We start from the raw sequence: 24,424 nt of genomic DNA, 5'->3' as shown, positions 1-24,424 counted from the left end.
CCTCACTCTGTGTGGGCTGATTGAGAACTCCTTATTCTTGTCAGAATGAGATGGCTCATCAGTTCTAGATTTCACAGTCTTTATTTATCCTTATGATTACATTGTCTTTTAGCTTTAGTAGAACTTCTTTCTCCTTGATTTTTTAAATCCATTGATATGCTTACAGATCAGTTGTATCCCTTTTCAGTCTTCATCTCAAAGTCCTTATTATTCTCTGGTAAGAGACTTTCCATTGCCCTTTTTACACTAATAAGTCCTCTGGAAATTACTGGAATCTCATAACAGTATATTGATAGAGCAACACTAGCATTCATTTTATTTGAATTTTTCTATCAGGTCTTGAAAAATTCAAGTTGAAAAATGAGTTTACAGAGGGAATTAGCTTTCCTACCTCTATTCAAACTGTTTATTTTTAGCTAAATATTACTGAATATGGAAGCAGTCCAGTTTACATCCTGGTTTGATTTCCTGTTTACATGAGCCAGTCTGGTGTCACCATCGTATTTCTGGACCACTCTGGAATCTTGTGTGCAGCCTTCCTTCCACCTCCAAGGAGAGCTGCCCTGCACAATGGAACTATTGTTGTGCTCTCTGATAGTGAAATATGAATAATGTTGGACACAGTATATGCTGCGCTTATGTCACTTTGCTATAGTGCACAGATATAATAGCAAGCCTTTCACTGAAGTGTGGGTAGAAAACTCATGTTAGAGGATAAAGTTGGAACTGTACCCATATTTGTTTGAAGTTAGTTAATAAACAGATCTGGTCATATATAGAGTGGCTCTTTAAAGTATAATTGTGTGGGCTTGAGGGAGAGGGGTGTCTTTAGTTTTAATTTTTTTCCCCTTCCCATCTGGTTTTGTTTCCCAAACTATAAACTTGCTATTTCCCTTAAGAGACTTTTTTTTTTTTTTTTTTTTTTTTTTTAATCTACAAAATAGTGGAGAATCTGTACTGGCAATTATGACTACTAATGGTCATAACAGCAGGCATTTCACAGGAGGGACTCTTAGGGAGCTCAGTTGCACCAGTCCATCTAATACATTAGTAGTCTCTGTCCTTGTTATTATTTTAATAGGATTTTCAGAATAAAATGGAATAGTATGTGATTCCAGAGAATGCTCATGCCAGGTAAAAGAGCATTGTTTAATAATTTTGGCTCAGATTCTGTCTAGCAATTTTTTGTTTTATTTTCAGTACAGATGCATTTTAAAGAAGTGGGAATACTTGAATGTGTAATGATGAATGTAAAACTAGAGACAAAGAAGTCTAAGGTTTGTTTAAGGATGATACAAATATTGCTATGTTAATAGATAAGAACCCTGAAATAGAACTGGTTAATTCTTTTGTTCTTGAGGCTGATTACCAATAACTGAACAAGATAAATTAAGCAAAGCTCATTCAGGTTTTAGTAATCTTTTGGATTCATTGATGCAAAATTTCATGCTAAGATTATTTTTTTTCCAAGTGATACTGCAAACTTCATTTTTATTCAATTACACGTTTCAAAATCACATTTTGAATGAGTGCCTCCCATTAGAACATCCAGATTCTTCCCTGGTGTCTTTTAAAAGCCAGTTTTTTCAGTGATGCTCTTTCTGATCCTTGCAGGCAAAGGTTCGAGAGCACAGACACCTAGCATGGCCTGTGCACAGGCTCACCTTCTGCTGCTGCTATTTCCATTTCAGATGCGCTGTGGCTGTGCCCGGGGAATACCCTCGAGGAAAGCTTTGTCACAGGGAGGCAAATGAGGTTCCCCGGAGCTGCCCACCGCAGTGCTGCAGCTGGCCCGCAGCCACCCACGCCCCGGCAGCCCGGGTCAGAGGCACTGCCGAGGCACAAGATGGAGCTCAGAAATTCTGTGTCCAGTTTTAATAAGGTCAAAAGATACAGATGGAAAATGGCTCCTGATTTCCTGATCCGATAGCACAAAGCAGGTCTCTGACTGCATTAATAGTGACAAGTATAAATAACAGTCATCGGGCCTCTCAGGAATGGGTTTACAGTGAGGCTATTGAACAGCAACTATCAAAAGGGAATACAGCAATTAATTTGAAACCCATGTGCTATTTATTTTCATACTGTTAAAAACTTGCAGAAAATCTTGATTGTATTCTGAAACTTTTTTTCTACTCACAAAAATCAAAGAAGTACCTCAGTCAACAATCTTTATTAAATGAAATTTAAATTTTAAAAATAAATAAATAAATAAAAATAAAATAAAAATAAAAAAGCAGAAATATTTTGAGTCTGGACAGTATTTCACAGCTATCTTCTTTTAAAAGCTGGTCATGGTAGAAGATCATGCTGATGATCATAATGCACACTCTTATTTTTGGTTCCATTGCATGCTAGCAATACCTAAAAACCACTTTAAACCTCAGTGCCGTTTCAGTAAGTTCTGTGGCAAGAACAAAGTTTCTTCTATGTACTGAAACTGAGTTTGTATGGGGTGAGGGGTGTATGTTACACTTCGACAGGGTTCCAAAATATGCACTGATCATGAAACTCAGTAATCCTGGTCTAAAATATTTATTACCGACATAAGAAATGCCACATTTAAGGGGTTTTAGCAATATCACATAATGAATCCCAGAAGATGGTAAATAAATAAATAAAAAACCCAAGCAAGCCAGGTAAAATTAAATTATAGTAGGAGTATTTTCAGTGGTAATTACAGGAGTCTGTCACTGCTGAACTGAGAGTAATAGACGCAAATGTCAAGAGATCCAGCAGTCACACGACACTTAATGAATATGAATGGAACATATTATACAGACACTGATCAGGTCTTTATTACTCATTTAAAATGAGATTAGTTTCAGGTTTTAATCAGAAATTCAATTTATTTGTAGTGTACAAAGGATACTATGTATCTCACTCAGATCTGTCGTCCACAGTACCTTTTGTTTTCAAAATTAGAAGTTTGAGGCTCCATGGGTGTTGCCCTCTTTTAGTTTGTGACTTGTAATCTAAGTGGTTAAATTGTAGCTGAAGATCAGCCAGAAAACTTGATACATTATTTTTATTCTCTTTGGAAACAAAAGCGACTGAATACTGAAATGTTTTGAGGATAAGAGTATACAAAAAGTGTGTTATCCTGATATTCCCGAATGTTTCATTTAACTATTTTCAACCAGCATGAAACAATTTGGCGTTTGTGGAAAGACACATTGCATTTCAGTTTGTCAGATCAAAGACAAATATTTCGCTTGGACTTAGTTTTTATGTGTACCCTTGAGCTGTTCAACAGCTTCCTGGCATTTATACTCCATGCTCCAGTTCTTTCATGTGCTGAGTCCCTAACCCAAGTTGTGCTGACTTCAATGGTAAAGACATTTCTGCATCTGTAAGTATAACAGTGCATTGTTTTTGTTGGAAAGCAGAAAAACATTGGCAAAATTGTTTCCTGTGGAAAATGTAACTTTTACAGAAGCAGCATTTTCCATTGTAACACCACATTTTTAGAAAACTTCCAACTAACTGCACTTAAAGTATATTTCAGGAGTGTTATTATGAAATCTATAAATGCTAACATCTATTTTTTTATCCTAAATAATTTTGATTACAAAAAATTTTCAGACACCCAGTACAGATAAAAATAATTGAGCTTTTATGTATAGGATATATTGATCATAATTGAATAATTTCAGTATTACATTATTAATTATACAACACCATAAAGTTTTATGGGACATTATGGCTCTTTTGCATTACTCCAAAAAGTGAAGGTCTATAAGTCTGCAGATTATTGCAAAGGAGAGAAGAAACCGGTGACAAAGTGAGCAATCATTGTAATGTAGTCAACGAAATTACAAGGAATACACAAGGTCTTGTTTTGCTGGACAAAGGAGGAATTAAAACTGTAGGAGGTGATGCCCTTACTCAGAGCTGTAAGGTTCTTTCACCCTTCCCTCCCACCCCAGTTCTTTGATTTCTTTGTGAAACACACTTTCAGGTAGATATGTGCTGAGTTTTGAACACATCTCCAAGCCACAGAGGCATTGAAGCCAAACAGCTTTGATGTGAGCCTCTGCTCCATCTCAGCTTGAGGGAAATCTCTACAGGTTTGGTGAACTGGGATGTGTGGTAGTCCCACCCATTGGCTGGGCAGCACCATGGTATGCAGGCCAGGAAGCACATTTACCAATTTACACCATGTTTACTTTGTGGGAACATGAGAAGCCACCTTGGAACAGAAAAAACTGTCTGTCTTCCTTTGCTGCAGCAGCTGGAGTAGTGCACGGAAAAGCAAAATGAGATCACCTACAGCAGAGAAGCTGTAGGTGATTTACTCGCTTTTCTTCAAGGACCATACTTGTATGGATTAAGACAAAACTAGAATTTTCTTCTACAGATTTGGGTTGAAACTTCCTGTTCTATCTATAGGGTGAGTAATTCATGCTATGTGTCTGTTTTTTCCACCCCTCTCCTACAGCTACACAAATACGCACTCATGCACACATGCTGCATTGGTCAGATGTCTGGGGTTAACCCAGACAGTATGAGCCTCAGATCAAAAGTCTGAGTTAAAATGCTGTTTTTGCTGCTCAGGCTTTAGGTGTCTGTTCATAGCACAGACATGAGACAACCTCATGCAGCATTTGCACGGCTGTGGGAGATAAAACTGGTGCAATTTGGTTTGCAGCTCTCACAGGTGCATGTGCACATGCACAGGCAGACAATGCCAAGCACAGTCCTCCATGCTATTCCTAATTTCTTCGTTTCATATATACCTTTTTTTTGGCTAGTGACACGCCCAGTTTGGGGACTTTTTTTGTCTTCTGAGACTATAACCTTCTTATCAGTTAAACCAAATGAAAGGCCACAGTTACACTTGCTGCTTTACAACAGTTTATTGCAGTTAAGTTGCAGATTGTGAATGAGGCTAGACTGACAACTGCGTCCTTCCCATGTCAGGCAATAACGATACCAGATTCATCACGATCTTTCTTTTCCTTCTCTGTAACTTGGTTGTGCGAATAAATGAAGAAAGCCATATAACATTCAAGACTTCATTAATTGTTTGTGTAATCTCAAGTATCACTTTTCTGAAGTTACCTGCCACCTGGCACCAGGAGCAGATTTGCCAGGACAACTGCTGAGCAAACAGCAACCTTCCTAAACAGATGAAAATCCAGCAAGGTGACATGGAAAAATTATCTGGTGATCCAAGCCCCAGCTATCCTTGTGGTCTCTGGTCTCTCTCTCTCTAATTTCTGTCTTTCCCTTTAAAGCTGCATTTTGGTACTGTAAAAAAGGAGGTTTGGAAAAGGAAAAGGAGAAGGAAGAGAGGAATTAAAACAAGAGAAGCAGGGATCCTTGTGGCTCTTCAGGGCAAATTGATTAGCTTATTATGGAAGTTGGTGCAAAGGACATGGAGAGGAGGCTGAGCTTTGACAGCTGATGAATTTGTGTGGAGTGCTCAGACTTTACTAAACCTCAGAACAGAACTGATGCCCTTTCCCAGCTCCTTCATCTGTCCTTATGTCTCCTGTATATTAGCTGAAGAACATCAACAGCTAAAAAACCCAACCCCTTAATAAGATGCTGAAGCCTGCATCAAGTCATGTGAAAATGCTAAGCCTCTCCATTTTCCAGCCCACCCCTCTGGCAGAGATGGCTGTGCCTGCAGCAGATGCAGGAGAAAGAATTGTGTGTCCACGCAGCCGCAGCTACAGTTCAGGCTCCTGTGCCATATCTCAAAACTTGCCTTCACTAGGAAGATGGTGAGTTGGTGGGCACTGAATTGGGCTGAGGGTGGTAATGTGCCATTATACTAAATCTGGTGTGGAAGTGGAATTCTTGGGCAGCCTTCTAAAACAGTAATATCTTACACCAACACAGGAAGACCGAACTTTTTGTAGGTTTTTTTTGGTAACAAAGCCAGATTAACGGAACGATTAGAGAAGAAAACACACTAATTTTCTATGGATTTATATTGCAGCTGACTGAGTTCCCCGAGCCGGTTCGATGTCCTGTCTGACAGGAGTGGTGTTGGTGTGACTGCAAGCGCCACAGGCTCCCACGGCTGGGAATGAGCAGTAGAGAATGTGCGGTAGGGCAGGAGTGCCTTAGCCAGGTAACGCTTCTCAGCTTGGACCTTTATCATCTGCCTGCGTGACAAAGTTTTACTGGATCAACAGCCGTCTACTCGATCACTCAAGGCCGTGTCATCTTCATCAACAAAACTACATTTTAAAAGACTTCACTTGGAATATTTATTAAGCTATGAGGCTATATACATGCACCTCTACAATTGCTTTGCTTTGCTCAAGCAGAAGTTATAAAATGTCATCAGGACACCAAACAAGAAGTTTAACTTTTCCATATAACATTAAGAAAATGAAATAGCACGTTGCCAAATCCTCCAACACCACGTAAGACAGAGATTTGAGGCTATGTTTAAAATAGGAAGGCGCGGGGTGCCCGAGCCCTCTTGCTGCGGTGCCGAGGCATGCGGGACCCTCTCCCCGCCCGGCACCGGCCCGGAGCCCGCGGACACCTGCCGGTGGCACTTCCATGATTCAGCTTCGCCTGCGGACATTTCTATTAAGTAGATCTATCTATCTATCTATCTATCTATCTATCTATCTATCTATCTATCTATCTATCTATCTATCTATCTCACATACATATCTATACACGTATATATACATACTTCATACAGAATATACATGTACACATATATATATACAATTAATATACAAACACACACACATATGTATATACTTAATATACATACATACAAATACGCGAGGAGCGGTCCCCGGCCAGGTGTCCGCGCCCGTCCCCGTCCCCTGCCCTGTCCCGCCCCGCCATCTTCCCGCTCGCTGCCCGGTGTCCACCGCCGCCGCACCTCGGCACCGCCGCCGCAGGGACCCCCGGCACTTCCCACGGCTGCGGGCTTCCCACCCGGGGCGGGACCCTTCTGATCTGGGCGTTTCAATGGGATGCTGCATGAGCCTCCAGCCCTGGGACGCGGCGCTGTCGCGACTACATGTCCCGACGTGCCGCTGCCTCCCGGCGTGACGCCGCGGGCACCCACCGCCGCCCATTGTGCTCCAGCCCGGGGAAACCTCGCTCCTCTCAGCCTCCCCCCTCGCTCGCCAAGTGGTTCCTCCCAGCGCTCCATCAGGCGCCCTTCGGGCGGTCCCATCCACGGGAAACGGGGGGGGCCGGAGGAGCGGGGCGAGGCGCGGAGCCCAGCGAGCGCTCCCTCGAAGACCGGCCGGCCGGTGATTGGCGTGCGGGGCCGCCAATAGGACGAGGCGGCGGTCGGGAGAGCCAATAGGCGTGGAGCACTGCCAGGCGGGGCGGGCCACAGGGAGAGGGCGGGGCGGGCGGCGCGCGTGCGCGGGGGGAGGAGGAGGGGCCGTGTCGTGTCCGTGTCGTGTCCGTGTCGGCTGCTCCGGGGAGGGTCGGGCGGAGGGAGGGGAGGATGGAGCGGGCGGCCGGGCGGCTGTGAGCGGGGCGGGAGCGGAGCCAGAGAGGAGCCAGCAGGCCGCGGGCAGGCCCGGGCGGGGAAGAGGCGAGGCAGGGAAGGGAAGGAAGGCAGCCGGGTGACGGGTCGTGCGGCGGAGGGGGCTCCGGGCGGAGAGCGGGCGGGCGGCCGGGGCTCCCGCTCCGCAGGGCGGCCGGCAGGGCAGGATGAGCCAGGAGGAGATCCTGAGGAAATTTATTAAGCGAGTCCAGGCCATGAAGGACACGGACCACAATGGGGAGGACAACTTCGCCAGCGACTTCATGGTGAGGGGCGGCGGCGCGGGCGGGGCGGGCGGGGCTCCTGCCGCTCCCCGGGGCGGGGGGGTGACCCGCAGCCCCTTCCCCATCCCCCCGCCGGCCGGGGGCTGTAGGGGCGGGCGGGCGTCGCATCCCTGGGGGTGACCTGCTATTGTGTGCCCCGGGGCTCGGCCGGCTCCCTGTGCCCCCCACCACTTCGGAGCTCGGGGGGAGAGGGAGAATGTCCGCCTGGATTCAGCCTCCTTCCTGTCCCCCAGCCCCGGGAGGTTTGTCACCGCGGCCCCGGCCCTTCCCCGCTCCTGGGGAGGTGGTGGTCATCGGCTCTTGCAAAATTAACTGGGAGGCTCCTCGTCCACCCGCCCCGCTGCTTCCCTGAGCACATAAAGGGGACAGAGGCAGGGCGGGGGGGCTGCGAGCGCTTCCTCGCCCTTGCAGCCCCTTTTTTGCAGGGTTGCCGTCTATGATGTCAGCTGGGGATAATCGGGCAGCCCTTCCCTCCTTCCCCTTTTATCTGCTCCTGTAGGTGCCTGCTTGAGATTTCTCTTCTTTGCAAGGAGATGTGTTAAATGTATTGATAGTCCTTGGAGGAATATTCATCTTCCCTTCGCTAACATTTCCCATCCCCCATCGCAGCCCTGCCTGTATCCCTCGTCCTTTCTTCCTTCCAGATCAGTTCACCGTCAGCCTTTGGTTAACATGTGCGCTCGGGGAAAAAAAATTATTGGAGAATTAGTGCTTTTCCTGGTATATTTTAGCTGTTTAATCGGGCTGTTATAATATCTCGGGAGTTTTATCTTTTGAACTGGTCGTCTGAGCTATGAACAATAATTTCGATTGGGCAGATGTTGCTGGCACTTTTCAATATAATTTAAATGCTTAATATCAAAATGCAGTTTGACCCGCAGAAGAGCTGAAGGAGGAGAGCGGGTTAGTGCCTGTCTTTGTAGCTCGTTTCATTATGCGTCGCTCTTTGGGATTAAAAGCAAATCGTTAGCCTTTTAAGCTGTCAGTCTGTGCTAGTGGTCTGGGAACAAAAAAACCCAAAAAAAACCAACCCACCAAACCAACCTACCAACCAAACAAAAAATCTCAATGTAAGTGTCGTATCGGAGCTTGTCCGAAATGTGGGGAGGAGGCCGCGGATGTTGCGCAAGGCAGAGGGGCGTTGGGAGCGCTGGCAGGTCCAGGGGTGGAAGAGGAAGTGGACTTTGGGAAGTAACGAGTTCATCCAGGGTGGGGAGGGAGCCCGTGGGAAATCGGCCACGCTCTTTGGGCAGGATTTTGCAAATACTAAAAGTATGCTGCTGAAACATCTGAGCGTGTGGGAAAGGAAGAGAGAAACGTGTGAAATGAAGAACGGCATTGGAGCGATAGGACCCTTCTAAAGCTTCACATGAGAGCGTAAAGGTTACAGAATTTGATAGAAGCTTTTCATTAAGTCATAGTTTTAGTAATATATTTGCTATTTAACACAAATTGACATCTTGCCTTGTACTGATGAGTCCGTCTTATTCATGTAAATTATATATACTTTACAGAAAGGCTGGCCTAGACTAGTGCAAAATGCGGGACATTTTTAATAATCTGTATGTTAAGTACTTTGTTCTAGATCTCCTAATCTGCCTCTGTCATTTCATATCTGATAGTTATCCTGATGTTTTAGCTTTGTTGTAGTCAAATGATATACAATACATATTTTTATCATCCTTTCTTTGGAGCAGTGGCACGTCTATATGGAAAGGTAGCTTTTGTTTCAATTTCTCTATTTGACAGCATATTTTTTCTGTAGCTTTCAACCGTACAGACAATGAGTTTTCCCATTGCTTTCCTGTTGCAGCAAGAAAAGAGAATACAGGTAAAAATGGGAAAATAAGATTATAAGAACTAATGGGCAAGACATTTCAGGAGAAAGATGAAAAGACACACCTGAAAGAGTGTTAAATGTTTTGGGGAGAATTGTGATGAAAATTACTTTTGCCTGCTTAACACTTTGTATTTCAAAGTGTCATGTTTGATTTTTGTATCAGAAATTAAAGGAAAACCAGGAAATCAGGATCTTTAGCTCTAATATTCGTCTTTATGTAGTGAAGCAGACATAGATTAGTGTGATGATAAGAATCATAATTGCTGATTTTTAATTTTTTCTTTTTTCATTAGGAATGTATTGGGGTATATGTTTTAGGGTGTATTTGGCTGTCTTAACAGAGCCATGCTTAGGTCCTCTTTGAAACTGTTGAACAGAAAGAAGGAAAGAGAGGTAAAGGGAATAAAAGTTTTGATATTCTGTTCAGTTAAAGAATTAGTAGATTTTTTTTTTGAGGGATGACAAGGGAGGAAGTTGTGTTTTCTCATTTAAGTGCAGGATGTTCTGTGGCTGTTAAATAATGGCAAGTTTGTGGAATAAGAATTGCTGTTACATGTTGCTTCATTTCCAAGTCAAAATGGAATCTAAAATATGAATGGCCTAGTGGGTGAATGCAAGTGAAAACAATTCTTTACCTTTAGGTCTTTATTGTCTTTGAATATGTTGAGTAATAGGCTTAGAGAGTTGTATATAGGCCTGAGTGAATGAACTAAAAGTACGTGCTGGATGCCAAGGAGTGCTGGAGGAGAGGGTAGAGAAGCTAGAGGTGTGCACAGGTAAGCTGATAAGCCTGTCTGATTGAAAGTCCAGAGTGTAGATGACTAAGACTGCAGTTTAATAATGCCATTGACATACCTGGAAACAACTTCCGCTTGCAAGGTGGAGAGTTGATTATTACCCACCCCACCACTGCCTCCCCACCTGCCCCTGGTAACAAGATAAATTCTATAATCTGGGCACCAGTAGCTAGTTTGTTGCTGGAAATCAAATGTATTTAATTAATTTGCACTAGGAAGTAAGCAGGACTTATTAGTAGATCACTTCAGTACTCTGGGTGTGCACAGTTAGGATTAAATGAAGTGGATAGTTTGAAAACAGGACAGACATGTCTCTAAGCCTTGCCAGTAATCTTATATATGTGGATATGGGGTAAGTGGGCTTTTTCCTAAAACAATATAGGTTAGGATTTTGCTACTATGGTTGCAGTGCATCCAGGAGTATACTTTTTCCTGTGTTTTTGCTGACATTGCTATTTGAGTAGAAGGAAATAAGTATAGATTACTTCCTCTTGATGTTTCATGCTGTATGAATACAACCAGAGTGGTCTAGGTTCTGATTTTTTTGCAATGAACGTGCGTCTTACATCAAACAAGGGTTGGAAGTCAAGCTTTCATATGGAAGAAAAGAGAACAGCTATTCTAGAATATAGAAAGACCTTGATAAATATTTGCTGATTTCTTTTTAAATTTTAATTTACCCACAATTAACACATTTTTGTTTTCTTATATTATAGTCACGACAAAAGCACTCTAACACTCTCATTTCTCTTGTTTGATGTAGGTTGCCATTGTTATAGGAGAACTGAAATATGAATAGTGCAAAGTTTTACCTTCAAAACTCATGTTTCAATTGCTTTGTGGTATACAACAGTCTTGCTTCATCTTTTGAGTTATAGATCTGGCTCATCTGTTGTCATGGAACACCATGTGTAGCTGAGAATGTTCTCCTTTTTTGTGATGGATACTGTGTAGGGGACCCTCAGCTTCTGTTTAGAGGTAGTGGTGTCTAAATGATCTTGTCTTTGTTCATCAGTCTAAATAATGTGTTTTTTTAACAACAATAGCTTTTTATACCTAGTCGCAGATCTCTTTATACCTTTCATTCAAGAGGGCACAGGTAACTAAGTCAACTAAATATTGCGTGTCTGTGTTCTGTTCAATCTGTCTAAGCTGAAACTTTTAGGTTTGGAAACAGTAAAGTACTCAAGGTGCTGTTTTCTGAAGTATGAAAGGGAATTTGAATGGTTTGAAGCAGGTAAAAAACTAGTTTCTATGCTTTTTACTTCTCGTTGGTTTTGGTTTTGACATTTTTGTATTTAAGCACTTCTAACTGATTGTTTTGTGAAAATGCTGTTTAAAAAAATGGGAGATGGAATGTGCCTGACTTGTAAGGATAAAATATAGCTGATCATTGGAAGTGCTACACCACATGTTATAAAACTTGCTTTGTGCATTTTTTGAGGCTCTTGTCTTTGTTTTGTCTTTTGTGATTTTTTTTTTCAGGAAAAGGCACAATTTCTGAAGTGCCTAAAGGCTGCTTAAAATGAATGAACAGTCTACACTGTACTAAATCACTGATTAAAACTCCTAAGATACATAGTGAAAGTCCACATACTGATGCCAGTCATGACATAGATTTTGTTCTGGTTCTGGAACAGCATTAAGGATGCCAGAAATACCCATTCAACTGTAGCACTTCAGAAATGCCCCTCTTAAAAGCTTGTCTGTGTATTAATGTGCATTTGCATAAGCCTTTCTGATTCAAATACTATTAGTGCACCTCTTGAGTATCTGTGAAGATATCTTTCAAATTTATAAGGCAGGCATATAATCTGGAAACATTTATGTTTTTTTACTATGGCTGCATTTTTTTTTTCAAGATCTCACCACATAGACATTTTTGGAAGTGATGTTTTCTAGAATCTATTTAATGAGTTTTGTGCTTGTAATATATTGTTAGGAGCACTAATGCTTTGTCATATGTGTTATAAATTGCATGCTGTCTTTTCAAGAGATACTGTTTGTATCAGTAAAGGTTAAACTGGGAGAAATGCTTTGGTAGAATCAACCAGATGGTAAACTGTTTCTTGAAACTTCAAATCCGAGATTTAATTGGTGTAAGCAGAGGTTTGCGTGGAATTCTTGTAAGTTAGGTTCTTTTGGGAAAACATCAACTGCTTGGAGCACCTATTTTCCCTAAAGTGTGACAGAAGGTGTAATTGCCTTGGAGAAAATGACCTGTGTTGTACAGTTGATCAGTTATAAGAAACTCTGCTCTAAACAGTGAGTTAATAGGTCATAGGCAACTGTCACTTTAGATATGCCTTGTGCATTTTTATCATTTCAGGGTTAAATAATAGATCTGCTAGTAGTCTCCTTTCATATTACCCTTAAATTTGTGTGTAAGTCTATTTTTAAAGTTTTGTTTCCATTGATTATATTTCAGCTAGATGCTGTTAATTTGTGTTGGGGGGCACACCCCAGCACATTACTTCATCGTGTGTGGTTATGGTCATCGAAGCCATTCATAAAACTTCTTTTACATGGACTAAATCTGGTTGGAGCAGTGTGACTGAATAGTCATTTCGGTAAACCCAAACTTTAGAGGCTTCTGAAATTTTGTGAAATACTGTTCATTCAATGTTATATGAAAATGCAGTTTTACATGAACGATCATTCAGTTTAAATATTCAGCTTCTTTGTCCCCTTCTGAGGAAATGAGTACTGTTCCTGTTGCTTCAGATGCCATTCTGAATTTTCACAGGGGCAGTTGAATACAGCCACAAAGTTGATGTAGTGACTGACCCTGGGGTATAAGAACTTGCACACTCTGCCTAAAATTGCTGTTCTTTCAGCACATGAAACTAAACCAAGTCAGTTAGGCAATGCTCTGGGTTGTGTCAAGTAGCTTGTGTGGTAATAAGTTCTGTTTGCTCACTTTCCAAAGACAGCAGTATGTAAGTCTGCTGTTCTCCTGGATAAAGGATTGTGCACTCCAAATAATTTAAATAGCATGTCAAATACATACTTTTTTTTTTTATTCTTACTTCAGTTCTACGGCACTTTTTGCTGTGTTTAGTTATATATGTATACAGATAGATACTTATCAGTAGATGCCCATATATGGATATGTCTCATGTGACCATCATTCATCAACCTTAGACTCTAATCTATAGTTCTGTAGCTCCATGTACATGCTTATGTGTTTGTATATGCCTGGTTGTATGTCTGTGTACCACTCTGCATATGTGTCACTGTGCGTATGTGTCACATACTCTACAGTATGAATTTCTTGGTTTGGATTGCGTGTGATTTACTTTAAAATTGCAGTAGGTTCAGATTGCTTTTCCTTGATGCTGTTATAGCTAAATGTAAGTTATCAGCTCTTTGAGCAGGGGAAGGTTAAGCATTTATTCAGATCATGAGTGCAACAAAAGATCGAGGCTTCTATATTAATCTCTTTAAGCCATTGGTTTGTAATAAACAGAAATTATGTTTTATCTTCTTCACTGTTACTATTTAAGATCCTTAGATTTTCCATTGTGTACTGCTACAGTTTGACTGTAGTATGCTTAGTACTAAGGACTTCTTGGCATAGGGAAAATAGTAATCGATTTTTTAGTGCTGGGAAAATGTGAAACTGTAAGAGTACCTTGGGTATGCAATTCTAGAATTGAAATCAGATGGTAGATGTTTTTTTCTTGGTGTTATAAAACAGCCTTCTGTTAGGGAGAGGCATCAGTGTTAAAGGTCAGATAAGGAACTGAGTAAAGCACAAGTGAATTAGGTAGGCAGGAGCTCTCTGCCTTTAGGAAGTGCAGTGTTTGCATCCTGGTGTTTTCCTCAAGCTGTTGTACTCCATAATTGTTATGGTTATGCCAGCACAGGCTTGGATAACTCAGCTGTGTGTTTGCCCTAAATGAAGCATGGACGTGCATTTCTATTCCTTTTAACTAGCACGTGAATATTGCAGAGAGATTAAGCTCTTTGTTTTCCTGCTTCATCTGACAAAAAAAAAGCTTGCTAATATAAACTTGTGAATTATTTGTTCAAATTTGGTCAATCAGAATGTGTTTATGCAAGAAGAGCACTCTGGTGTGGCTGTGGAGTTTTGGGCCTGGAGCCCCAGAGAGCGGCTGTATTGTTGGACCTGTGTCTAGAGTCCCGCTGCATCTTCAACAAACCAGATTGTGTTCAGATCCAATATTGAGGAGACAATATGAGTGCAAAGTCAGTAGCTTTACTAGGGAAGCTGAGAGTGCAGCAAGGTGAGGAAAGAGTTGTAAGGGCAGAAGAGCACAGTCAGGTCTGTCAGGCTTTAGGACTGTCCTTCTGGGTTGGAAACTGTTGTTTTAAAGTATCTCGGAATACTGGTGTCAGGATGTTTGAGTCACTGAGGTTTGCATAGGAAAGTTACTGCTTGTGTCCCTGAGGGCCTTGTTCTAGCTACCCTTTTGTCATCAACTTTAGAATGAAAAAGTTCTTACACAGCTAAAAAGATCAAGTAGAGAAAAATGTTTCCCAAAAGGTACCAGATAAATAGAGGTATAAATGGATGACCTAGTTGAGCTGACCTAATTTTTGCTCTTATCTGTCCTCCTACAAGCCAATACTTTTAATTTCTTTAAAAGGCAATTTTATTGGTATTAATTTATGGGAAAACTCAAAGGCAATATTGTCTTAATGGAAGTGTCTCGTGAAAGTAAAACTTAGAAAGGTTGAATTATCAGCTCTCAAAAGTAGTAAGGCACTTACATCAGTGGGGGAAAGTATCTATTATGAGACAACTGATACTATGAATGATGATACCTCATGGGCTACACATGTCATTAGGAACAAAAGCAAATAAACAAACACGTTCAATTCATTCATTCAGATTTCTGGAAGGAAGCATCAATAGTTTTGAAGGAAATCCTACCATAATGCTTCTGACAGTTAATTTTTTGTATTAGTTTTACTTCTGAGTTCCCTTAGTTCTGCAGAAAGATTGAATTGCCTAGTGTTAGAAATGTGCTAAGGGCAACCACACAAGTAGACTGAAAGGTTTAAGTGCTGTGTGGATTGGTTGGATTGCTGTGATTTGGAGAAATCTTAACACAGTTGTTAGGTTGTTAAGGGTATCCATATAACGTGTGTTCCTTCCTTTTTGGCAGAAGGGCTATCTAAATGCTTCATGTTTTACATGTTGGAGAGCAGGCCTTGATTCCTAAACATTATTGAAATTTACTAGTTTTAATTGCCTGATCTTCGCTATGGTTTTTGGTGTCTAAAGTCATGGGTTGGAAAGCATCAGTCTCTAAGGGGAAGTTAGCTTAGTTAAAACCATATTGCTTTAAAGAATGTATGTATTACTTTAATCTCTTTTATTTAGTTATGACACTGAACTTGTCATTTTTTAAACGAATTTTTCTACATTAGCTTCCTTTTTATGTAGTCTTGTAAGGTGTAGCTGGGTTTGTTTTTCTAAGGTCAGAGTTCAGTGATGTCCTCTTGAACAATTTTACATCTTGCTGCATTTGTCCTGCTGTCTTGTCATTCTTGCTGCTTCATGTGGATGACATCTGCTTTTTGTTTTTCTTCTGAACACACAGAGATGTTTTTTGCTGTGTGATCACGGGTAGAACAGCTTCTATGTGGATGAGTGGGAGAGTGAGGTTTTTGGGAGTCTGGAGAGGTAAATGACCATCTTCCATCTGTGCAGCTGGGCTGCAGTGGGAACGAGGGGCCAAGGCTTGTTCCTCTGGGCAGTTAATACAATCAAAGAGAGGATGAAGGGAATGTGGTACATGAGTGATGTCTTATGTTCCTGCTTTTATTGAGGTTGGGCAGTCAGCACCTCTGCTATCGTTGCTATCCTCGTTGTCTTTCTTACTTGCTTTGAGGTCAATATCATGAATGCGGAGTTAATTTCTTGTGCTGAGCTAGATTAGTTCTATGTTCTGGTTCATGCAAATTTTTCCTGGACTTACTGGCATGATTTCCAGCTGCTTGTCACAACTGAGAGTCTCAGGGGCCTGTTCCAGAATTTTCATATTGTTTTCCATTGTTAATTCCACTTAAAAATACATTTTATTTTCCATAATGATAGTATGGCATTATTTTTATTCTCCTGGTAGTTGTTGAAGGACACAGCTATCTTTGAACAACTTGGTTCCAAACTGAAAGGATGTTTCATGGGTTTCCTGTCCAAGTGTTCAGAGGACTTGTCAGTGTAGATTATGCATCCTGTTTAAATGACTGATTGCTGTGGGAACTGCACTGCTCTTGAGAAGCCTGAATAGTGTTCTACTCTGTCCTAAATGTTTCACTTCTTATTTGACTACGTTTGACTCTGTAATGCATAACCCTGTGATGGAGCAGTGTCTTTTCTTTTCTTTTTTTTTTTTTTTTTTTTTTTTTTTCCTCAAGTGTGTGGGTAGCACATGTGGCACTTGGGTATAGCTTCCTACTTGGACAAATGTTCTTATTGGATTCGTTGTCCAGTTGTTTCACTGCACAAAATTAAGAGATCAGTTAATATAAAAAGCAGCACAGACAGAGAAGAACAAGTCAAGTGATAGGAATAGTGTACTGCTCTTACTCTGCATGGGCTGGGTTGGAAGTTGATGACTGGTTGCTCTGTGAGTAAAATTAATCATGGAGATGTCTCAGTGGTAAATATATCATGTCCTGCATATTTGCAGTGCACAGCTCTTATTTTTTTACTGTTTTTACACATGTAGAAAATAAGTCTTAATTTTCCCTTTATTTCTACTTCAATCTTTACCTTCATGCATGGGAAGCAGGATTACAACTGGAATGCTTTTGTTTTTACTTACTCCCTCATGTATATTCTGATAATTTTAGCAAATAGGTAATTGTTAAATGAAATGAATACGGTTGTCCAGTAGGAACACTCAGGGGAAACATTTAGCTCAAAATAAAGCTGGAAAATGAAACAGTGCTCTGGAGGGAAGGGCATATGTAGGTTAGTTGAACTGCTTCAAGAAACTGAGAATTCCTGCAGAGTTGAATTAATTATAAATTGCCTATAGGGCAGCACCCCTATTGCACAAACTGCTAAAGGAAGGAAATAATCTCTTAGATACTGTGAATGTCCTCAGATAGTTCTAAGTATTCAACAGTCACTTCTAAGATTTCAGTTTTAGTAGTTTAGGTGGTTACACAAAACTGTGTGGATTTTTACTATGACTAAATTAGACTGCAAAATTAATTTTAACTCATTTTCTTTGAGGTTGCATAAACAGAACTGTGATGTTAATAGACATATAGGGAACTATATGTAAATGTTAATGGAGAAAAATGACTGATTTTAGGCAGGTAGAAAGGACTTGGAGAGGACTACAGGCACACACTGGAATTTACTTTAGTAAAGAAATATGGTGTTTTATAGATGCTTTATTTTTCTGTTATTTCTACTTCATGGAGACTAGACCTAGAAGGAAGAAGTATATTTTGTTTCCTTTAATAGCTCTTTGCTACAGAATTGCATTAAGTGCTACACGGGCACTTAAAGCTTTGGACATGAGTCTGCTTTTCAAACTGAATGCTCTGAAATAAGTTATTAAGCTGCAGGTTAAGCCCTTTCACAACCTTTTATATTTTCCTTATAAACAGAGGAACTTTTCCAGAGGCTATTCCACAGAACTGCTGTGGAAATTTCCTTAGCATTCTGTGGTAACACTGCTACAGTTGCTTCTTCAACTGGTGCCATCTATTTTCTTAATATTTTGACTAAGACGATGAAATGTCATTAGAAATGACAAAAAGTAATGTTTAATTTCTTTTTCCTTTTGTGGTGAAAATGCAGCTTGAAAATTGTCTGGGATGTCAACTTCTCAGACAATTTTTATTGTTCTGAAAAGAGCAGGTGAAACTGTGGCAGAGAAGCCTAGTTGTATTTTTTACAAATTACAGAAATCTATAGCCTGTTGATAAATTATTTAAAGTGAGAGACCAATAACACTGAAAAAAACGTGTGTACCCCAAAGTCAGCAAGCTGTTGCCATAAATCAGTGTGATTTCCTCAAGGGAAAGAATATTTCTTTGTAAAATGCTAGCTAATTCCATAACTAATTCTAATATGGAATAGCCTGAATGTGAGCTTGCACTTGGTACCTTATACATGATTAAACACTGTAGTACTTGTGGTGCAAAGCTATAGCCACATGTCTTTCTGGCATGGCAGTTTAAAAAGCATTAGCACTGTTTAAATTGGTGATCGTGTGAAAATGAAGGCAGCATCCTGTTTCTCCAGCCTTACAGCATACATAATGGGCTTCCCTTCCTGTATTAATAGAAAAAATATTCCCTGTCTGGTACAGTAAGACAATATGACCATCCAGTGAAACTGTGGATATAAAAATCTCAATGATGATGTCTTCAGCTCTTATGGAGAAAGATAACTTCCAGATATATTAAGTGTATATGAGGTCAAGATATGTTTAGAAGTGAGAAAAGTAGCAATGAAGCAACAAGGGAATTCAGTGAAGGGATATAAGTAGCTAAAGAGCTGATTTATTTCTAGAGACAGTACCTTTCAAACTAAAAATGACTGTGATTTTTTGCTGGGTGGAGGATCTTGTAGGGCATGTCAGGAAGACACTGGAATTGGCTCTTGTAAATAAATGCAAAAATGAGTTTCTTCTCTTCTTTGAGTGTCGTGTGCTTTATTTTTTATTGGACTATTGTATTGCTTGCCACTTTAACACCCCTAGAACTGATGCTGAAGTCAGGAGTTTCCCAAATTGTGTACTGATGGTGGAGATGGAATAGTTTGCATGGAACACCTGGATAAGATAAATTATAACAAAGTGGACAGTATTTACTTGTTATCTTGGGGGTTTTTTTCTCCATCCTTCCCCTGCTAACAGGTTCTTTTTAGTGTGGTACTGGAAAGTTTGTTGTGTTATTGGTGACAGCTGAGAGGGTAGAATGTTGTTCTTATGGGAATGTGGCTGTGTTGGTTTTGCATGGCCTGATTTTGGTAGTGGGTGGGGGCTACAGGAGTGGCTTCTTTGAGAAGCCACCAGAAGCTTCCCCCACATCCAACAGAGCCAATGCCAGCAGCTCCAAGAGGAACTCATTGCTGGCCAAAGCCAAGACCTGCAGTGATGGTGGTAACACCTCTGGGATATCATATTTAAGAAGAAACCCCCCCCCCCCAAAAGTTATTGCACAGAAGTAATTGCAGCCAGAGAAGAGCAGAGTGAGAATATCTGTGGGAAACAGCCCTGCAGACACCACGTCAGTGCAGAAGGAGGGGCAGGTGTGCTCCAAGTGCCAGAGCAGATTCCCCTGCAGCCCCTGGGGCAGCCCCTGGTGAAGCAGATGTGCCCCTGCAGCCCAGGGTGGTCTATGGGGGAGCAAAGAGCCATCTGCAACCCCTGGAGGAGTCCACCCTGGAGCAGCAGATCAATGCTTGAAAGAGGGCTGTGACCCTGTAGGAAGTCCACCCTGGAACAGACTCCTGACAGGGAGAAGCCCATGCTGGACCAGGTTTCCTAGTAGGACTTGTGACCCTGTGGGGGTCATGGTGGAGCAGTCTGTTCCTGAAGGACTGCACCACATGGAGAAGTGACCCATGTTGGAACAGTTCGTGAACTGTAGCTTGTGGGAAGGGTTCACGCTGGAGAAGTTTCTGGGGAACTGTCTCCTGTGGGAGGGATCCCATACTGGATCAGGGGAAGGACTCCTCTCCCTGAGCAGTGGCAGAAAAAAAAACATGTGATGAGCTGACTGTCACTCCCATTGCCCATCTCCCTGCTCTGCTTGGGAGGAGGATACAGAACCTGGGAGGAAGGGAGGAAGGATGTTTTGGTTTGTTTTGTTTGTTTGAATATTTGTTTTACTTCTCATTTTTTGTTGGTAATAAATTCAGTTAATATCCCAAAGTTGAATCTGTTTTGCCTGGGTTGGCTGTCAGTGAGTGGTCTCTCTCTGTCCTTAACTCATGAGCCTTTCATTATATTTTTTCTCCCCTGCCCGGTTGCAGAGGAGAAGGGTAGAGTGGCTTTGGTGGACACCTGGCACCAGCCAGGGTCAACCCACCACAACAGCTTACCAACTTCGTATGCCTGAGCTGCAGATCTGTTTGGATGGAGATCCCAGCCTTCTCTCCTTCCTGTGGTTGGTAGGTTAGTGGGTATATGACTGTCGTATTGTGTGAAAAGTTAAGTACATAAAATCTTTTAATTTACCAACTGGGCTTGAGAAACCCTTAAAATTCGCAACACATCTTGCATAACCAAAGTTATCTGACTTGCTTCTGGAGGTTATCTCGAAGGCTGTGGGGGAAGGATTTTTGTGGAAGAAAAGGCAGAAATGCTTGCTCATGTGAGCTTCCTCTTGTATTCATGCCTCTGACTTGTCTTTAGCTTATTGGATCTAGCTTCTGGACATTATATAAACAAGATATCCTTCAGGAATTCTGTATTTATGTCAGCTAGTTGTTAAATCATCCTATGAAGTGTGTAGTTTTCCACTGGGCATAGTACTTCTGTCAGATCTTATGCAAATTGCAACATGTATTTCCGAGCCATATCAACTCTGATCTGTCTTGAATGTTTTCCTTGAATGAGAGGAATTTTCCTCCTCTTTGTGTTGTGATTGGATTTTACTATTTTTTTTTTAATTTCTGTTTGTGCTACCTTATCCCTGGGCTACTAAAATAATTTCCTTATTTTTTTAAAACCTTTGGTTTTTACTAATTTTGGATGACAGAAGCCATTGCATGATGAGTGGAAAACCACGTGAATAAGTTTCATACACTTCTTCAACTTTGCCTCAGTTGCAGGCTAGAAGCTCTTCAGAACAAGCATTAGCTTCGTACAGGTTGTCATGGATTTGATGAACTGGTGGTAAATGATTATCTATAGTATTGTTTGGTAAGCTATTGTTTTAAGCTATAAGAGTATTGCATGATCGGTTGTTGGATTATAAAAATGTATATGTGTAGGGGTTTTTTTTTTTGTTTTTTTTTTTTTTTCTTAATTCAATGGTCAAAGTAGAACTGGCTGGTCTATTTGGGATAGAGACCGAATTGAAAACAGAGTAGCTTAACCACACATTTTTATTGACCTTGTTTTCCTCTTAAAGAGAAAGTTACATTTATAAATGTTACCTGGCTCTGATAGTCACTGTTTTTTTTAGTCACTATGGACAATGAGATTTAACCAGACTGGTTTAAATGGTCTTTGTAAGAATCTTCATGCAGTGTCCCTTATGAAATTTCCTGTTGTGATTTGTTCATTTCACCAGGAATAATATTTCAGGGTTTGTATTGGACCAGGTAATGTTGCTTATGGATCCCTTTCCTCCAAAGCACCACTGTAGTATTGAGCTGTTGTTTTAGCTTGCTTATTACAGAGATTCATGGGGACCAAAGCCTAATTTGAATATTCAGAAATCAATATTGAGTCCTGACAACTACCAGGAATGCAGTCAGTATTCAGAGGGAATAGCAGTGAGGCTTGCACTGGGGCCAGGATGCAATCCTCTAGTAAGTGGTGTACTTGAGTGTGCTCACATCCTGTGCTATTCACCATAATGCATCTACAAGAAGCACTTGCATCCTGATAAGACATTGTGATACTTCACTGCTCCTGTGAATTAATTTGCTTCGGCTGTAGAGTATGTGTTTCTGTATTTTGCATTTTAAAGCCAGGACTTAGCAATCCTGTATGTCTCATCCTATTACTTGTCATGCAGTTACTGTCTCTTTAGAACAAATGTGTATTCCTGTCTGGACTTATTAGCATTAATAGCTGTTCTGGTTGCTCAGTGGAATACTGATGCACAATGCTAGGAACTGGGAACGAGAAGAAGGTATCCTTTAAGTGAGGTCACAATGGAAGGATTAAAGAGGGCATTGCTTTGGAAAAATGCTACTGTTCTTTAAAATCAAACTGCAGCAGCAGATAGAGAAGTTGCAATTGAATTTAACTGACGTGTTGAAAATTAATTGAGGTCTTTTAAAGGTATGGGTTTGGTTTGGAATGCTGCCACTTCCATTAAGGGAAAATAAGACTGAGAAACCTTGAGCCCTATTTAACTGTGCTGAAATAATTCTCCTAGTAGTAATTGTAGGGAGTTCTGATATTTGAAAAGGGTTGTTGTTTCTCCCCAGTCCAAATTTCATGCAATATCTATAGCCTATTTTCTAGCTAGATACACTGCAATAGGCAGTCCTCAGCATCTGTAGGAATTTAGAAGTTTGGTTTTTTTCTGACTAAAGGCACATCTGTTTTTACGCTGGAGAGCAAGTCACGTAGTTTTCATGGCTGTAAGCAGCAATGGTGCTTGTTCCTTTTAAGCTGTTTAGTGCTGTGCACACTCATTTTCCCCAGTTGCTCATTTTGTGGTAGTGTGTGTGGTGGGTTTTTTTTTGTTTTGTTTTGTTTTGTTTCTTTTTTGAGGAACTCCCACTTTGGTTTAGTATTTGCTATCTTTGTGAAATTTTAAATTCCATTCTTCCTTATCTAACTTTTCCCGTGAGTGGCTTTGATAGATCGTAGGAAATAACTGGAAATGCAACTTTCCTCATGTCCTGTATTTTATCTACTTATTTTGTCATTCTGAAGAGCTGTGATCAGCAGTTTCACAAATTTGGAGTTGTAAAATTGGAGGGATGACACCTACTATGCTTTTAAATAATGGAAATGTAAGTTCAATACTCAGTAAAATGCTTTAATGTGTATGTTTCTTGAAGGAGCTAAAACATTTTGGTGGAGAAGGCAGCAGAGAAGAGTAAAGGTTGGAAGCTGTTGAGGAGTTTGTGGAGATTGCATTGCATTTTAGTGACCTAAAGGAGGAAAGGTGTTCATGGCTTATTTGTGTGCAGGTTGGCAGCCTGCTGCTTTCTCCAAGATTAATATATGTTGAGCAATGTTGAAAGGACAGTAAAAATGTGAGGGAAGTTCTGCTTGTGCCAGGAGCCGTCACCAGTATTTTACATTTGAACAAGGCCTGACTCTGGTCTCTGCAGGCAGTGGGGCTTTGTGATGCCATCCAGTGTCCACTGACAGTGTCTCACCAAGTCTCACATTGTTCATTCTGTGGCTTTGCTGAAATAGGTTCTGGTTTTCCAGAATTAGAATGTGAATTTGACCACAGCTCAGAATTTTTTTTAATGTATGTGTAAGCAGAGAAAAGAGGAATACTTGACTGAGGGCTGAGAAGCTTTCCTGTTCCTAGATGGGCAAGTGTGAGCTGCAGCCAGTGTCCCTAGCAAGTTCCTGTACAGACAGCATTTGCTCTGAGATGAGGAAGGAATGACAATAAAAGAGATTAGTGGTTTAGGAAATAAGATTAAAGCGACAGAATTGGAGTAAAAAGCTAAGAGGTGAAACATTGTTAAAACTTGATGCAACAGTTAGAGAAAATCTCTATATAGAATTATCTGTTGTCATGGATGTTAACTATTGCCTCTGGTACAGGAAAAACAAACCAGCTGACCCTTGTCTCTAGGGTGGGAATGGAACTCTGTCCTCATGTTGGTTCGTTGTACCAGAAGCTGAACAGACTTGCATTATGAAGAATAGCTGATACCAAACTTAAAGAATCCCAAAGTTATAAAGAAAGAAACCCCTCTATCCTTATCTTCTAATCATGTAGATCATCAAAACTTGTCTTTCCTGTATTCCATTTGTTAACTTCTGTAATATATGATGGAAGGAAGCAGATAAATAGCGGTTTATGCATTCGTGGTTTTAGCTAGAGGGAAACTTTAAAATCTGAACTATGCCTTAGAATTGTATTCAAGGTAGTAACTTGCCATTTCCTACAAGGTAAAAAAGCCTAGAATCTACTTGTGCTGCTTTTTCCTTTTTTTGAGGATTTCTTAAAATAGGAAACCTTTGATTTCCATTCAATCTCACTAACCCTTTGGCATTTGTAATTTGCAGGGTTTGGGTGGTATCTAAATGTGTAGGTACATAATTAATAATAAAGAAATCAGAATCAATAAACCATGAAAGTATTACTTTTTAAAGGCTACTTGTGTGCTGAGGTGATGGATTTGTTACTTGAACACAGG

General features: G+C 40.8%; 1 protein-coding gene across 2 annotated transcripts in view; it reads left to right on the top strand.

Moving 5' to 3' along the window:
* Positions 1–7,425: 7,425 nt before the first annotated feature.
* Positions 7,426–24,424, top strand: part of PTPN12 (protein tyrosine phosphatase non-receptor type 12) — a 70,646-nt gene continuing 53,647 nt past the window's right edge. For both annotated transcript variants that reach the window (XM_066182821.1, XM_066182818.1), the window contains exon 1: positions 7,426–7,752. In XM_066182821.1, coding sequence (XP_066038918.1) covers positions 7,654–7,752 — 99 coding nt within the window. In that variant the 5' untranslated portion in view covers positions 7,426–7,653. The remainder of the gene's footprint in view (positions 7,753–24,424) is intronic.

Source organism: Chamaea fasciata, unplaced genomic scaffold, assembly GCF_029207755.1.
Source record: "Chamaea fasciata isolate MVZ Bird 193981 ecotype frontalis unplaced genomic scaffold, bChaFas1.0.hap1 SCAF_5, whole genome shotgun sequence".
In the NCBI taxonomy this organism is placed as follows: domain Eukaryota; kingdom Metazoa; phylum Chordata; class Aves; order Passeriformes; family Sylviidae; genus Chamaea; species Chamaea fasciata.
This window is presented reverse-complemented; position numbering and strand designations above follow the sequence as displayed.